This window comes from Diorhabda carinulata, chromosome X (assembly GCF_026250575.1).
Source record: "Diorhabda carinulata isolate Delta chromosome X, icDioCari1.1, whole genome shotgun sequence".
In the NCBI taxonomy this organism is placed as follows: Eukaryota; Metazoa; Arthropoda; class Insecta; order Coleoptera; family Chrysomelidae; genus Diorhabda; species Diorhabda carinulata.
Genome location: NC_079472.1, coordinates 29,229,415 through 29,246,287, shown reverse-complemented (window position 1 = coordinate 29,246,287; position 16,873 = coordinate 29,229,415). Strand labels below are relative to the sequence as shown.

Here is a 16,873-nt window from a genome sequence, read left to right as displayed (position 1 = left end):
TAAATGATAAAACATTCGTGTTAACATAAAATGTATTAAAATACGAAAGCAATCACACTTTTTGGTAAAAGCTTAAAAATAATAAGAAAGAGTGCAAGAAATTATACCTAAACATATAAATACTGATAACAAAAATAACTTTAAATAAATAAAACAACTTCAACACTTCTATTTTATGAAAATTATAATAATTACAACTACAATTCAGTAATTGTGAGCACAATTTATTTCTTTTGACTCTTTTAATTGATTTTCTTGATAAATAAAAACTATTAACAACTGGCATTGTGAAGAAATTTCTAATCTTTATCAAAATCTCTTTTATACATTTTACTTTAGCTTATTACATTGCACATTCTGCTTTAAATATCAAGTTAACTATATAAAATAACTACTGACCTTACTATTATAGAATGGTAATATTCAAAAGTAAATTTGATATCTGCTGTACTCATATAAGTAAATGCAAAGGTCTATATTCACTATAGATATAAAAATTGAAGAATGTGGATAAATCAAAGGTGCACAATAAAAAAGCTGATTGTTTATTTTATATGATGGAACTTAAAATGACCACATTCTGAATTTATTATTGTTTAGTGGATTATTCAATATATATCATAATATGTAACAATTGTATTTCATATATAAAATATTATGTGAGATATTAATGAAATTTTTTATAGATAAATTAAGCAACTAAATCACTCAATTTGAGGAATAAGATGTAGAAGAGGCGCGAAGATTCAATTTATTTGCTTTATGAAAAGAAATGACGTTTATGAAATTTAAGAACTCGATTCTATATCCAATATTTAGGTTTTTACCTTATAGGCATAACTTTCAATTCAATAACGTATAACTATTTTTGCGTCAATAAAGTGTGCAGCCGCGAATTTGGGATGTCGATAGCACATGTAAATCAATTTCTACTAATTCCTCAGTTTTTTTTGTGTGTGAAGTGTCATTTGATTTTGGACATCTTTTATCACAAATTGGCCAAATCGAATGAGATCCAGAACAATGTTTTTTCTCTGAAATATTTATTTTCAACTTTTGTGTGTAGATAATTTTTTTATTCTTATTTTCCACATATTTTCTTCAGATAGTAATTTATTTCTATTTGTTGTTATCTTCTAATACTATAACCAACAATTTTAACCTGATACAAGATAAGAATGGACAATTAACTTTTTCAAAGGGATGTTATGGTAATTAAAAGTTATGAAAATAAAATATTTATTAAGATTCTCCTCAGTGGAGCTTGTCAATGATCAAAATTTAAATGAATTTTAGATTCTTAAGATGATTCCAGCTTTCAAAATAGAAATATTTTCCATCAATACTTCATTACTCAGATTGTGTTCAAATCGGTTGAATAGGGCATTTTAAAAATATTATTATTGAAGATTTTTAACCTGCTACCAAAACTGTTTAGCTTAATCATAGAGCTAATTCAAATGGATGAATGGAAGTATTTGTTCCTAACAAATGTTTGAAAACCATTAAAACTGGCAAACAACAACAGAACATTACTGGTATTCTAAACTATAGGGACATAACTTTTTAGATGAAACAGAGAACTTCAGTTCTATTAAATGAAAATGTCTCAACAGAACAAAAATCCTAAAAAACTATTGCTAAAACGTCCAGAAACTTGAAACTAGCACTTAATATAACGTAAATTAATATAATAAACAAATGGATGCATATGTGGCTAACATATATTGCCATAAATGCTGAATCAATAACATAGACGACTGATATAAATACTTAATGTGACACATAGTATTAACACAGATTATGATGAAAAGCTGAACATGTGCAAACGATTGAAAGATAGTTATAAAGAGAAAATAGAATATGTTTAGTAACTTCTCTGCTCAGTTCAAGTGAGTTTTGGATCACCATCACTATTTTGGTAATTAATTACTTTTGAAAAATATGATGGCGACTGCAACAATGAGTTTCAATATCAATGTATATATTCAATTATTCTAAAAGACAAATTTCTTGATATAAAGATCCGTAGTATCTGCATATGTTGTTAATATAAAAATAAATATTAACCCTTTAATACCAACACATTTTTGATACACTAAGGTGTACCGAACAATTTTTGAACATCATATTTATGGCGTTATCAGAAATTGTATTCTCATATAAACTTTTTGAAACCAACTGAAAAATCATTCTGTTACAATGAATTGTTCAAATTTATTATTTGAATTGTATACCATTGGAATAGATTGAACAGCAACAATAACTTTTATCAAAACATTCTTAGCCTAGCATTTAACAATGACTCTTTTCATTATTCTCTAAACCTATTTCCTTATTCACACTATTGACTTTCTCTGAAATATTTTCCAAATTTAATTTAGAAAGCTCACTGTTCAATTTAATTGCACTATCAGATTTGATAGCTGATTGCTGACTTGAAGCTGATGCGTGACTACTAGACCTTGAATGACTGCCTCCAATTGGTGTTTGAATTTGTGGTGTTGGAGGAGTTATTCCTCCAGGAGCGACGCCTTGGCCCATTTGCATATGGTACTTGTAAATATTTTCCGTAGATTCAACCACTCCTTGAGTAAGGTTAAGGCTACGGCCTCGAATTCCTCCACTCTCTTTCATTTTGGGAGACCACCAATTTACAAAAGTACCTACAATTGGTATATGTCGCACAATTCCTTCTTGCCATAACCTTTCTTCATTCTCTTTTTGGAGATCTAATGTTGCCGTTTCAATACCTTGAAAAAATTAATTAAGATAGTATATATAGATACATAAAGCAACAGTCTGAAAAAACATTTATATATAGATCTTGAACATTACTGAAACTACTGATTATAAAATACATGTTTGCAAAAATGAAATATCCTTAAACTTAAAATAATAGTTCTTACCCCTGTGAATTAGGCCCTAAAGAATTAATATGTGTGCAAGTAAATGAGACAGAGAACACAAGACAGAGCACAATATATAATAATACCTTCAGAAAACAGATTACTAAACAAAAGAATCATGTTCTAAGAGAGAGTAAAGAGAGTTTGGCTCTAAATTTGCCTAAACTGAATATTGTGGACTTATTGATTTTTCCTAGCTTTATATTGAGTTGAAGAGATAGTATTTTAAATAAGTATCAACTTTAGATTACACAGTATGCTCAAAGATCACCTACCTTTCTTAACGATCTCACTCATAGAATCTAAGACCCTAGAATTTTCCTCGACAGACTGTCCAACTCTTACGACTAGATCCAATAATTTATCGACGTCAGATTCGGGAGTTAACATTCCGAAACGAACACACATCAAACCGTCAGCACCTTCTCCCAGTGAAAATGCAGCATCAGTTGATCTGAGTGTATCAACTAGAACCATATTCAAATGGTTAAGTTCTTCTTTGGCTTGATCAGTCAGCAATTGTTCCCAGCCTTCAGGACAGTATCGAACTCCTCCCAAACCTATACATTAAAATGATATAGTCATCACGTTAAGACAAATCTTCAAAGCATTTTTTCACAAGTAAACTTACCAGCCCAGTCAGGTAAATCAACAATCTTAAGCACAGGTGAAAGATCAACTAACTTCACAAAGCTCTCTCTATGATGCACAGTAGCTTTTAAAATAACTAATTGTTGTTCTAGACATAAAATAAAAGCTTGCATTTCTTCTGTAGTTGGTTGTTGACCACAGACATTTTCGAATGGACAGTATCGAAGCACCACACCTGCACTCTCCAATTCACAAATGTCTATAGGAATTTGTGGAGCGTCAAGTTGAAGAATTTGACCTAACCAAGAATTAAGTTTGTCATAATATGGAGGAACTCTGGAAGTGTATTCTCCATCGTTTGTTTCAGGGACAAATTGGAAAACTACTGCACAAGCTGTAGACTCCATTAAAACCTACAACAGAATTGTATGAAATATAATCCATATATTAAAAGATGAATAGAGTTGGGTGAAGGTAGTTTACAATAATTTTTCAACACATTATTGAATTATCATCTCTGCACCAATATATTTTTTCAAATAGCTATTACATAGAAATTGTTAAGCATTTGGCCAAGTAATTTGGCAACATTGAACATATATCTTCACATTTCAAATATGTTACTCAAAATGTGTTATGTCCAATAATATGAAAATAAATCATGACTGCTGATTGCAATTTCAATGAAAATATATTGTTTGTAAGTTTACTTACTGGAATAGTAGTTGGCTTCGCAACTAGTTCTGCCACTGTGTATGTGCCACTTTCTCCTCCAGGTTTTGGACTCTACAAAAAATTAGATAATATGATGATTTGACATTTATTTCTATATTTTAATACGATTAAAAGAACACACATGATAATATTCTTCAAGAATCGTTTGTTTACAAATGATTGGCAAAAAGCGTAACGGATTCATAGTTTGTTTTTCTTCATTCATTTATTACCCGAGTTACATCAATTGATTTACATAAATTCATACATTACAGAACAACATTGCAATCCTACTGAGGAAATTTATTTCTGTAAAAATATATTGAATAATGTACTCATATTTATTGTATGTTTAAGAACCTTCTCAAAAGTAAATAAGTATAGTAGGTTAATTTTGATAATGTATGTATTTTACGAGTCAGAGCCTATATTATTTTAGAATTTTCTTTTTTCTTATACTTACCAAAACTCTAACTTGTCGAAAAACGTCCAAAGCAGACCACAGTCTTTCACTAGCCAAAAAATCTTCTTTAATTCTGGAATGCACACCTTCTGTTCCAAGGTTCTGTAATCCTGTCCATAAAGGCAGAGAAAGTATTCTTCTACTTTGATGATCGGTATTTAATCCAGCTAATAAGGGAAGAGTACTCTCTCTACTAACCCCAACTTGTTTGTTACGATTTATATTATTAGAAGCATCCCATAACCTGTAAAGTGTCTATAACTTTTGAGTTAAGGAAAAACTTCTATTTCGTCTGAACATTCAACATGAACATGGCCAGCTAGTCAGAAATATTTATTTGATAGTATAGTGAAGAAACTGAAGAATACACAAATATTGGACGTCTAATAGTAAATGAGTGAAATAAAAGAATTAATTAACACATCACATTTTCTATATATATATATATATATATATATATATATATATATATATATATATATATATATATATATATATATATATATATATATATATATATATATATATATATATATATATACTGTGCTTTTCAGATAAAAGTATCCACCTTTAATAACTTTTGTAATACTGGTATTTAGAAAAAATCCAAAAACACGTCAATTTATGTTGGAAGGGGCAAGCATTATGGCTTATTTAAACTTACTGGAAAAGCCACCCCCTCACCCCTAGCAGCATCCCCTTTATTTTTTTAAATTACTTTTCATATTTTTTATGTAAAATTTGGATACTCCTCTTTGAGCTGATTTCAAAAATGTATAATACTTGTAGGTTAAAGTGGTTAGTTTATGAGATAAACAATTTTTCTTTTAAGAGCACAAATTTTACTTATTATTTACTTTCACCTTATTTGCCTGTACTAAAATGGGTTGTACAACAGTTCAAACTCTTTAATCTTTTTAACTGTGCTATTTATTATGAAGTTACAATAAGTGTTCAAAATGAGTACCATTCACTTCCATACAATGGTATAATCTATTTTGAAATGCCTCTCTGACATTGCTTAATACGGCTGGATTTAATTGTCGACATTCATTTTCTATCCTCTCTCGTAAATCATCCAGAGATTCTGGTTGGGTAGCATAAACTTTTGTTTTTAAATACCCCCATAAAAAGAAGTCTAGGGGTGTTAAATCCGGTGACCTAGGTGGCCACTCCATCATCTGCCCCCTTCTACCTATCCAACGAGCGGGGAATGTTTCGTTTAAAAATTGTCGGACAGGCATAGCATAGTGTGGGGGAGCTCCGTCTTGTTGAAATACCAGTAAATCTTTGGAAAGGTTATCATCATTTTCTATTATTGTTGTAATACGTGGGTCAACCCCTTCCCTGAGTAACTCAAGATATGATTCACCATTTAAATTTCCGTTGATGAAGAAAGGTCCGACAATGTGGTCACCTAGGATACCACACCAAACGTTTAACTTTTGGGGATGTTGTGTATGGAATTCACGCATAATATGTGGATCACTTTCAGCCCAATATCTACAATTATGCCTACTTACTAAGCCATTTAATGACCATGAGCATTCATCAGAAAAGCAAATATTGTTTAACAATTGTGGATTGTTATTGATAATTTGCGTCATTGATTCGCAAAACTCTAGACGACGATCAAAATCATCTTCATTCAACTCGTGCACCAACTTAACTTTGTATGGGTGGTACTTGAATTTATGTAGAACTCGGAAAACTGTAGAAGATGAAACACCGATCGCTCTACTTATTGTTGACAACGATTGGGGTTGTTGAGCCTCTAAGCTGACTTGCCCTAAAATTGCCACTTGGATTGCTTCGTTATTTACGAGTCCCTCTCGCTTATGCACTTTATTGCAAACAGACCCTGTTGTGGTAAATTTCTCCATCAGTTGAATTACATACTTATGAGTTGCATGTCTTCCATCATGTAATTCGTTAAATATTCTAGCAGCAGCTCTTGCACAATTATTATTTTGGTAGTATAAACTTACAATTTCAATTCTTTCTTGCAAAGAGTAAACCATTTCAGAGAAACAAAATAAATAATGTATCAAATTACACTATCAATAGTGACTACAAATTCTAGTTGACAATGTCAAACTTTAATAAAAAGTAGAGTTTTTTGTTGTTTGGATTTTTTAAGTAGAATAAATAGCACAGTTAAAAAGGCAAATAAGGTGAAAGTAAATAATAAGTAAAATTTGTGCTCTTAAAAGAAAAATTGTTTATCTCATAAACTAACCACTTTAACCTATAAGTATTATACATTTTTGAAATCAGCTCAAAGAGGAGTATCCAAATTTTACATAAAAAATATGAAAAGTAATTTAAAAAAATAAAGGGGATGCTGCTAGGGGTGAGGGGGTGGCTTTTCCAGTAAGTTTAAATAAGCCATAATGCTTGCCCCTTCCAACATAAATTGACGTGTTTTTGGATTTTTTCTAAATACCAGTATTACAAAAGTTATTAAAGGTGAATACTTTTATCTGAAAAGCACTGTATATATATATATATATCTATATATATATATATATATATATATATATATATATATATATATATATATATATATATATATATATATCTATATATATATAAAGGATACAACCATAGGTAGTCCTGGGATTCCTAACCAACTTCCAAGTGTTAATGTCAAACTATCTGCAATTGGAGGCATCTAAAACAATTTTCACTGAATATCTATATTTTATATTGAAATGAATTTTTACATACAGTTCCATTCTTTTGATTGTAATTTGGTAGAGCCAAAGCTGCCACACTATGTCCTCTAACATGCAACCAAGTTCCATGGACTTTACATAGTTCCCTTATTCTAGAAATATTGTCAATGTGACCAGTTACAGGAGTACCTGCATCTGCTATAACTAATAATGGAGTTCGGCCAGAAGTTACATCATCAGCTAACATTTTTTGCAAAGCTGATACATCCATTGTATACTGAGAACCTGAGACAATGGTTCAAGTCAATTTAAACTATTACATTGAGATAAGATGCTTACCAAAGTATGTGTTGACAGGTACAGGTCTCACACATGCTAGAGGTAGGCCTAGCTGTCTACAAAGATGTTGAACAATACCAAGAGGACTAGCAACACTACTATAAATAGTAGGTAATGAGTTATTTAAAGCAAGAGTTCCATCTTCTAAATATCTTGGATATTTGCAATGTAGCATCATGCGTGTCACTCTTACTAATCCCTCTAAATGATCTTCATGATAAAATGCTGAACAATCCAAAAAACTATAAAAGAAGTTGAGATTTGAGAATTTTCGGAATTGTTGGGGATATTCACACAAAACAACACCAGTTACTATACAGCTACACTCAAAATTACTTCATCTGACAAGTGTTTTAATAATCAGATATTCAGAGAAAGTAAACTAAAACTTACTAATTCTTCCTACATGCATATTTAACATTTAATTCTCATCTAATAATTTTAAGATACATGTATGAGAAAATAAGTTTCAATTTATTTTCAGTCTCTGAAGATAGCTTGGTTATCGAAATGTATGTCACACATAGTAAAGAGTGTGATAAGTTGGGATACAATACTGAAATCCACGTAGATTACAGTAAAACATAGTAATCTATAAATTTTTCAACTTTTAAGAAGCCATTAATCAATAAATCTTATCAGGCTTATCCAATGTTTTATAGGTTTCTGTAATAAATCACTCATTTGTAGTTAATTCAAGTTATTTCCAATTTAAAAATATGCTGCTTTCAATATAACAGTGTAAAAATTAATACTAAGTAGAAAATATTTCTTAACAATTGAATAATACAGTAGAAAAAGAGGGAACCTTTCTAAATTTTCTAGTCTAAGTCCTAATAAATACTGTGAACAAAGTTAAATGTTCCTTCAAATATTTTTTAGAAATCTGCTCAAAGGGATTGTGAAGATTGCTTAATAACAATATCTTTACAGTTTACATGTACATGGAAGATTTAAAAAAATAAAACTTACCCAAATAATTGTATTATCCATCTTGTAGTATCTGTAGTAAATCTTGTGGACAACTTCTGTACAATAGATCTATCCAAACCTCCACAATAAACAGCTAAACTATGTGAAATCATTACTAATTTGGTAACACTATCCAAAGAAGGAAAGGTAAGAGGCTCCCCTTCTTCATCAGTACTGACGAGTCCATGTATAATTTTAATTATATCATCTGTATGTTTCTTTTCTAATCCCAAAAATACAGTGGTCTGATTGTGGGAAGTTTCAGGTATAGGTAAGCCTTCGGCTGCTTGCTCTAGCCGGCTAACTATTTCTGAAGCTTCAATAGCTAATTCTCCTAGACTCTGAAAATATTATTTAGATTGAAAAAATAATATCCAAAGTTCAATAGTGAATTAGTGGGTTTAGTCAAACTAGTTATAAATTAAGTTCAAAGTGATTTATGTTAATAAAGGCGTTTATATGTTCACCAATGTATAATAAGCAAATCAAATCAACTTCAACATATAACAAATATTCCTGTATTAGCCCACGTAACTACATAGATAATGTAAATACACCTATTGGGCTTAAATTTGTATTTACAATATTCAGAATCTGAAGAATTACATATTCTTATTTAAGCTCTAATATTGCATATATTAAAATATACATAAATACATACATTTTTTGTAGTAGAAGTCATATTTAAATTCACATTTCTCTACATCAAATTTTCTTGAATATTCAGTAATTTGACGTCGAGAATTTGATATTTACTGCAAAGAAGTTAGCTATTTCAAACGTGTCAATTGGCAACGTGGCCAAAAACTTCTTCTTTTTGGATATCTTGGGCTAATAATAAAATTTTCTTAGATACCCTTTATAACGTAAATAGTCCAATATTGAAAAATAATTTCTTTGTCTTAATATATATTATATTGTATTCAATACTGTCAATAACACATACTATTATTAAAAGAAAATTAGTTATTAAAAACTGAAACTTGGCAACAAAGGTTATAGTATAGACATGTGTCGCACACTGGGTAATAACTTGTAAACAAGTATTCTCGACGTATATTAGAAAATTCATAAAATTGTCAAAAAGGAAAAAGAAAATATATAAAAGATATTCATATCTTATTACTGTTATTCAACTTCTCAATATTGTTAATGTTTGAATTGAATACTACGTTTACCTTTCAGTATTAAATTAATTTATAAATATTAGAGAAAAAATGAGTGCCAAAGGTTGCCATCATTTGCAAGTTTTTAAGAAAAATCATTCTAATTTGGATAACCTAAAATGGATTCATGCTGTTTTTGTTGTGACGGATAGTCCAAGAAATCGAAAAGCGAAGGTAAATATTTAAATTCATTATATTAATGTATCCGTTATTAAAAGAAAAACAGGCGATCTACTGTTTTATACACATTTCATTTATGAAACTTTATTCATAATTCATGTATTCAACTGTTCTTCCATAAATCGATACACCTTTTATTTTTTTATGAGCAATTGGGTTGCTGGGGATATTTACATAATACAGTAATAATATTCAGATATATTCCTTGAATATTGTTTGAAATTACTTAGGACTGGAGTGAACCACAGTTATTTGAAGAAATCAAATTAGATGATCAAAAACTAATTCATAGTATTTTTTATGTTTTTGTTTCAAACATCATTTTAATTATTTTTTCTAAGCGAATGTAATTCATTATTGGTTGTTGTTATTTCATTAACAGTAATTGTTATACTTACATAATTGTTATTTGATACTTCAATCATTTCTATGTTTCATTAGATTTTATTAATCATATGCATCTATAAGTAAAATTTTAGTACACATCAAAATATAAAGACCAATGTTGAGTTGAAATGTTGAAAATATTTCTATAAAAACAATTTATTTATTAAAATACTTTCTAGCTACATTCACTTAAAAGGGTCTCTCTATTTTGCTACACCACCAATTGTTCTCTGAGACCATACAAGTTTATCTTGGACCATCATTTTCTATTGGAGGCAAAGCCGGATTTGTTCTGTGACCAAAACTACTTACCTATACTTTTAATGTAATTTTGAATTTTTGTATATGTATATGCTTTTGTACTCAAATTACAATTGTTCTGAAAATTGTAATTTTGGTGATAAAATTATAATAATAATGAGAAACTATTTTCACATTTTATTCACAAGTTTGAATCAGTTCTAGTTATTTATTATGATTAAGATAAGAATAATAAGACAGAAATGAGTCAATTTATTCAAATAGTTGTAGTTGAATTATTTTTTTTTTTTAGATTTGTAATGCTTATTGCAGAACTTGTAGAAAGCGAGGCCCCTTATTACATGTTTGTCTAGAATGTGTCTATTTTGGTTGCCATAAACATATAAGGGATCATACAAAGCATCAAAAGCATTTGATGTCTATGGAACTTTGTTATGGGCAAATACACTGTTCATCTTGTAATGATTACATCTATGATGCTCAAGTTGATGAAATAACTATGCAAAATAAGATGCAATCTAAATTGTTTAGAAAAAGGTGAATATATTATTTTTCATTTGGGTACACCTACCATTATTAGTATTTTTTGGAAAAACAATTACATGAAACAATTCTATTTCATATTGTGAATAATTTTATGGTCACCTTATAATGTATTTTAAGAGAATTAATCCTTTTTAGATATTAACATTTTTTAAGTACTGGATATCAATAAGTTTTGTTGAATATTTTCAGATCTCTCTATAAACTTAGTTTATATATTATTACTGTCAACATTTTCTCTAGTGAAGTTTTCTGAGGTGCCTTTAAAAGTATGGGTTTCAGATTATTTGAATGGACATCTTGGGATGCAACAGAAGAAGAAAAAGAATTACTCCATCACAGAACAAAGAAAATTTGTATAACTCCAGAATCTACAATAGGTTTGAGAGGGTTATTAAACTTAGGAAAAACTTGTTTCGTCAATTGCATTATACAAGCTTTAATACATACTCCGTTATTAAGAGATTATTTTCTTACTGAAAGACATAAATGCAACACTGCAGCTGGTGCATGTGTTGTCTGTGAAGTGTCCAAAATTTTTCAGGTGAGATACTTGAGGTTATCAGTAATGTTTTGGATATACTGAAGGGGCATCTGATAAATATTTAAATAAATTATTTTATTAAATATTTGAAGCAATAATATAATAGAATTATTTAATAAGGATTATTGTTCAGAATACAGAAAAAAGTGGTGGTGGACATTTTTCTTGAATAATATTTTAATGAGAGCAGAAATCGAGCTGAATCAACAGGAAGACATGATATTTATTGAAGTATGTTTAAAAAGGTCTAAGAAGTGAGAACTTTATGCATAGCAAAATCGTTTTCCAGAAATATTTGAAATAGTTATCGAAAAATAATACATATTTATCTTTTAGGAATTTTACAGAGGATCTCGGGTACCATTAGCACTTCACAAATTACTGCATTTAACATGGATCCATGCGACTCATCTTGCTGGATATAAACAACAAGATGCTCATGAATTTTTTATAGAAACCCTAAACATTCTTCATAAACATTGTTTGGATAATATGCAAAAAAACAGTGAAGTTGTTCAAATGGAAAATGACAAATGTCCCTGTATTATCGATCAGATTTTTACTGGTGGTCTACAAAGTGATTTGGTGTGTAAAAAATGCAAGTAGGTATTGTTTTGGCACCTTAGTGTGAAAATAGTATCCTAGTACAATCTCTTCTATAATGAAAGACCTTGTTCTATTTCAGCAATTTCAAATACTCTCTGTTCATCTTGTAAATGTAAAGATAGCAAAATAAGCTCGAATTTCCGTAACCGTTTGTGATATTTATACAAACTACACAGTTTGATAACTCTACTCCAACCAAATTATAGTTTACCTTCAGTCTCTGAAGATAATAACTTGTTGATAACGACAAATAATATGGTGTTATTATGAGTGTTGGTGCAGTGGTGATAAACAGTGTGTTTAGTAATATGACAAAGTGAGAACTTAATAAATATAGTACTTTTTATTCTATGGGTATAGTAATTGGAACCTTTGTCAACTTGAAGCTCAAGTTTTTACTGTATTCAAGCTTTATTTAAAACTAGTTTTATTCTTAAATCTAGAAGTAGTAGTGATAGTAGTTCTTTAAACTATAATGAGAATTAATGCAAACATCCACTCTGCTTTAAACTGACATTTAATCAACTAATGTGATTGCTTTTGTTGAGGAGCTGAATGACCACCAGCATTTAAGTTGTATATAAGCCATGCTGTTCATGACTCTTGGAAAAGTTCATACTTTAGACTTTCTTTCATTTAGTCACAGTAGATTTCCATTTTATTTTTCTCTTTTCTATTATTAGTCCTCCTACAATTTCTCCAGGATAATAAGTACATTTAGTTTTTATGATGTTTGGGGTTTTATTTTATCCAACTTTTTTATATTATTATCAAGCATTTTTGATTCTTGGATGACTGAAATATTTGTTGCGCTCCTTTAAAAATTGGTAGGTTCAATAAAAATTACCAACTTTTGTTTTTTTATAAAGATATTCATGATAAGCGTTGTTCAAAAACAAATTTATTCTATTTTAATACATGCACTCAAATTTAATTAATAAAAAGCGTTTAACTATATCCAAAATGCTCTAGCATAGAAAATTCAGTGGAAAATTAACTGTAGTGGCGTGAACATGTCGCTATACTAAGAATCTCTGTCTAGTTTCACTATTTCTCACTAAATGTTGAGCCGAAAGGTGAATACTTCACAGGAATAAATTACATTGTGCTAACTAATGAAGTGAGCTGTAGGGTCATAAAGAATTTACCAAATGTTAAAAATTGTACTAATTTGGTGACTTAACTATATCTCTGCTTTTACAAAAGAACTTCTATTTTGAAAAGTATTATATTTTGTTGATGAACTTGTTGAAGAAAAATTTCTAAAAAAAAGTTTCTATTGACGTTAACTGACACCATCTTACATTGAACTAGGTGAAATTACATTCCAATATAAAATAAAGCTCGTCTGAGAAGTTTACTTCAAGGAAGTTACCTATATATTTTGTATGGGCTACCTAAAAATGGTTTCAAATATTATATTGGTGTAGATAAAAGGAGCTGTCTCATTGATATAATACATTTATATATTAATTAAGATAGCAACCCGATATGTTGTTTAAACAGAATAGCATGTAGAGGCCAATCTGGTATAGTAGTTCTGGTGTATTATCTAATACATAATGTATTAGTGTTTGTTTAAAATGAGTTCAATAGCAGTAACTATTTGTTTTTTGAATTTTAATTAGCAACATTTTTTCCAGTGGTGTTTCTACTAAAATTGATCCAATTTGGGATTTTTCCTTGGATTTGGGACCTGTATCAGTTGGTGGCAGACAACCTTCTTCTCTACATGAATGTTTGGAAAGATTCACAAGAACTGAAGTTTTGGAGCAAATGGAGAAAATATTTTGTTCAAACTGTCAATCTTATGAAGAATCAACAAAACAGTTTACAATGAAAACCCTTCCTATAGTCGTTAGTTTTCATTTGAAACGTTTTCAGCACATTAATGAGGTATACACTTTTATTATTATATTGCGAAGTTACAATTGCCCGTGCCTATAGTTTTGAATAGTCAGAGCACATTTCTATGGTATATTTTAATACCATTTAAGATTACCAAACAACCTATTATAATGGTTCTGACTATATCTTTGGAACTGTTTATAGTAAGTACAATTTTGAGAGATGAATTTGAAATTATAAAAAAAATTTAGTTTTGTTACTAAACATTGTAATTGATAAAATACCAATAATTATAATTCAAAATAAATTTCACCACCTATCGCCCATCTTACTTAGGCTACTGCTTTTTTTGAATATGATAATTGTGTTTTGCAAGCTATGGTAATAATTATTTTTCCTCAAAGTTATAAACAGTTCTTAATATATGGTCAACAGTCATTCTTATTAAAACAACTGGTGTATTAGTTCCAACTCTAGTTATAGTTAATTTATCTTATTTTCAGGTTGAGAAAAAAATATCAACAGTCATATCATTTCCAGAAATGTTAGACATGACACCTTTTATGAGTCGAAGCAAAGAACAGTCGCCCTATCCTATTGACAATAGATATTCTCTATTTGCTGTTATTATTCACTTAGGTGCAACTATTAACATGGGTCACTACATAGCCTATGTAAGACAACAACATGATTATTGGTACAAATGTGATGATGATGTCATTATGAGAGCGAATTTAAAGGAAGTGCTTGGTTCAGAAGGGTAAGAATAATAAGCATACTGCTTTTAATATTTTAGGAATAGATTACAGAGAAAGAGATACTCAATAGTGATTTTATTTAGAGGTTTGGTGTTTTCTTTAGGCCCCAATGTTAGATATTTCCTCTTCGAGGCTCAAATTGGGACATTTTTTAATTAGATCTTTTCCAGCCACACCAGTGTGTGCTTGACGGTGGCAATTTAGATGATAAACGATTTCAAAAAGTTGCAGATAAAAACAGAGAAATCCTGCGTCTATGGGTGAATAAAGTACAAAAACTGACATTATTTTTTCGTGCCAACTGAATTACTTCTATGATCAGATTACCAGAATATGGGTTTTTACTTTATTTACTATACTTGACTATTACTGTAATTTTCAACTAAATTATATTACTAAGACATTTTTTACTGAACCTTTCTCCATACTTTTTTATTTATAATTAAATATAATATATATAATATTGGAAACACAACCCAAGTACTAATGCTGTAGATCACTTCTCTTTTTCTCTTATCTCATTTTAAGTATGTCAGTATTCTTCTTGTACCCTTTTTATTCACTGCTTTTGTTATCTTCCATATTTACTTTGAAAATATTCTTCTTCTCTCCAATTCCTTTATTTGGTTGATACATTTCTTTCTTGGTCTCCTCTTTATTTATTAATGTGTTTCAAAGTTCTGGTATTTTTTTGTATCTACCAGTCTTCATTCTTACGATATGTCCATATCATTTCCACTATTTCTTTTCATGTGGATTATTGTTTCGTTACTTTTCCAATTTGTTGTAGACCATAAATGAATAAAAATAAAGTATACAAACATTTATCCAGCTGTTAGTGTATAATTGATTAGTTGAAGTAATTCAATGTATTTTTCAGGTATCTCCTCTTCTATCACAAGCACGTATTGGGCTATGAATAAAAATATTTGTGATGAGAAAGTGATATTAAGTACGTCTTCGCAGCTGAATTAATAGAGAAAATGAGCCAAAAATATTGATGATAAAATATAAATGTAGTCCAGTCATTTGACGACAATGTTGAAACATAGCAAAATATTTGTATTTTTTTTTAATTTCTGTTTGTATTGTTTTCAAATCTGTTTATGTCAGTTTTTCAGAGGTATGCATATACCATATTTACCAAGTACCATATGAATATATTATAAATACAGGGTCATTCTAATATCTAGAAATAGAATATTTTAAACAAAAAATTATATGTAGTAACTTTACTACTTGGAAATGTTATATGAATTTCATATCTTAAATTTCTTGGTCTTGGTAGTATAAGTACATATTTTTTTAATATATTTTTTAAATTTGTGTTAAATTTCGTCCAAAATTATTAGTAGATTGTAAAATGTTTTGTATACATTAATTAAAATATTTACATATTTTTTTATATACATAATAAAAAAAATTTCTTCTTAAAACCTTCAAAATATATGTGGAATTTATATGACTTTTATTTAAAAATAATGTTTACCTATTTGGAATGATGTCTTTGCGATACACCTGCTACATTTCAGAACAACAGTTCTTAAAAAAAGTACCACTTAAAAATGGTTGAAAATTTATTTCTGACTTGGGACTTTAGATATAATTTCGAAATTAAATAAGTCCTGCTTTAAATATAATGAATATATAGAGAAACGTGTCGTCACAATAATGACCAAAATTTAAAAGTATCGAAACGAATTGAAAATCTACAATCATCATCAGTAAAATGTCTGCTCTGACTTACGACACTTCTTCTTTTCTTATCCTTTATTATTAGGTCTGGTTTGTTTGATAGTACCTTTTTGTCTGAATGTACTTGTGTGTCTCATATTATTGTAACTTCTTTTGTGTTTATTATTGGTTCCGGGTTATACTGGTACCAATTGTCTTCTTTAATGTTGTATTCCGTAT

The 16,873-nt window shown here is 29.2% G+C and overlaps 2 protein-coding genes across 3 annotated transcripts; one reads left to right on the top strand and one right to left on the bottom strand.

Moving 5' to 3' along the window:
• Positions 1-14: 14 nt before the first annotated feature.
• Positions 15-9,689, bottom strand: LOC130900862 (putative pyridoxal-dependent decarboxylase domain-containing protein 2). The gene is made up of 10 exons (XM_057811773.1): positions 9,328-9,689; positions 8,667-9,007; positions 7,695-7,936; positions 7,408-7,640; positions 7,280-7,351; positions 4,678-4,932; positions 4,215-4,286; positions 3,541-3,913; positions 3,185-3,469; positions 15-2,753 (listed from the first exon to the last, which is right to left on the bottom strand). The coding sequence occupies exons 1-10, from the start codon at positions 9,346-9,348 to the stop codon at positions 2,296-2,298; spliced, it is 2,352 nt and encodes a 783-aa protein (XP_057667756.1). The 5' UTR covers positions 9,349-9,689; the 3' UTR covers positions 15-2,295.
• LOC130900863 (ubiquitin carboxyl-terminal hydrolase nonstop) lies at positions 9,651-16,458 on the top strand. 2 transcript variants are annotated; one of them, XM_057811775.1, is made up of 7 exons: positions 9,651-10,006; positions 10,953-11,197; positions 11,486-11,747; positions 12,084-12,349; positions 13,997-14,249; positions 14,705-14,961; positions 15,840-16,458. In XM_057811775.1, exons 1-7 carry the CDS (start codon positions 9,884-9,886, stop codon positions 15,880-15,882), a joined length of 1,449 nt encoding a protein of 482 aa, XP_057667758.1. In that variant the 5' UTR covers positions 9,651-9,883; the 3' UTR covers positions 15,883-16,458. The 2 variants fall into 2 exon arrangements, with proteins under 2 accessions (XP_057667758.1, XP_057667757.1); XM_057811774.1 differs by having other exon boundaries at positions 9,658-10,006; positions 11,474-11,747; positions 15,840-16,419.
• Positions 16,459-16,873: the final 415 nt, after the last annotated feature.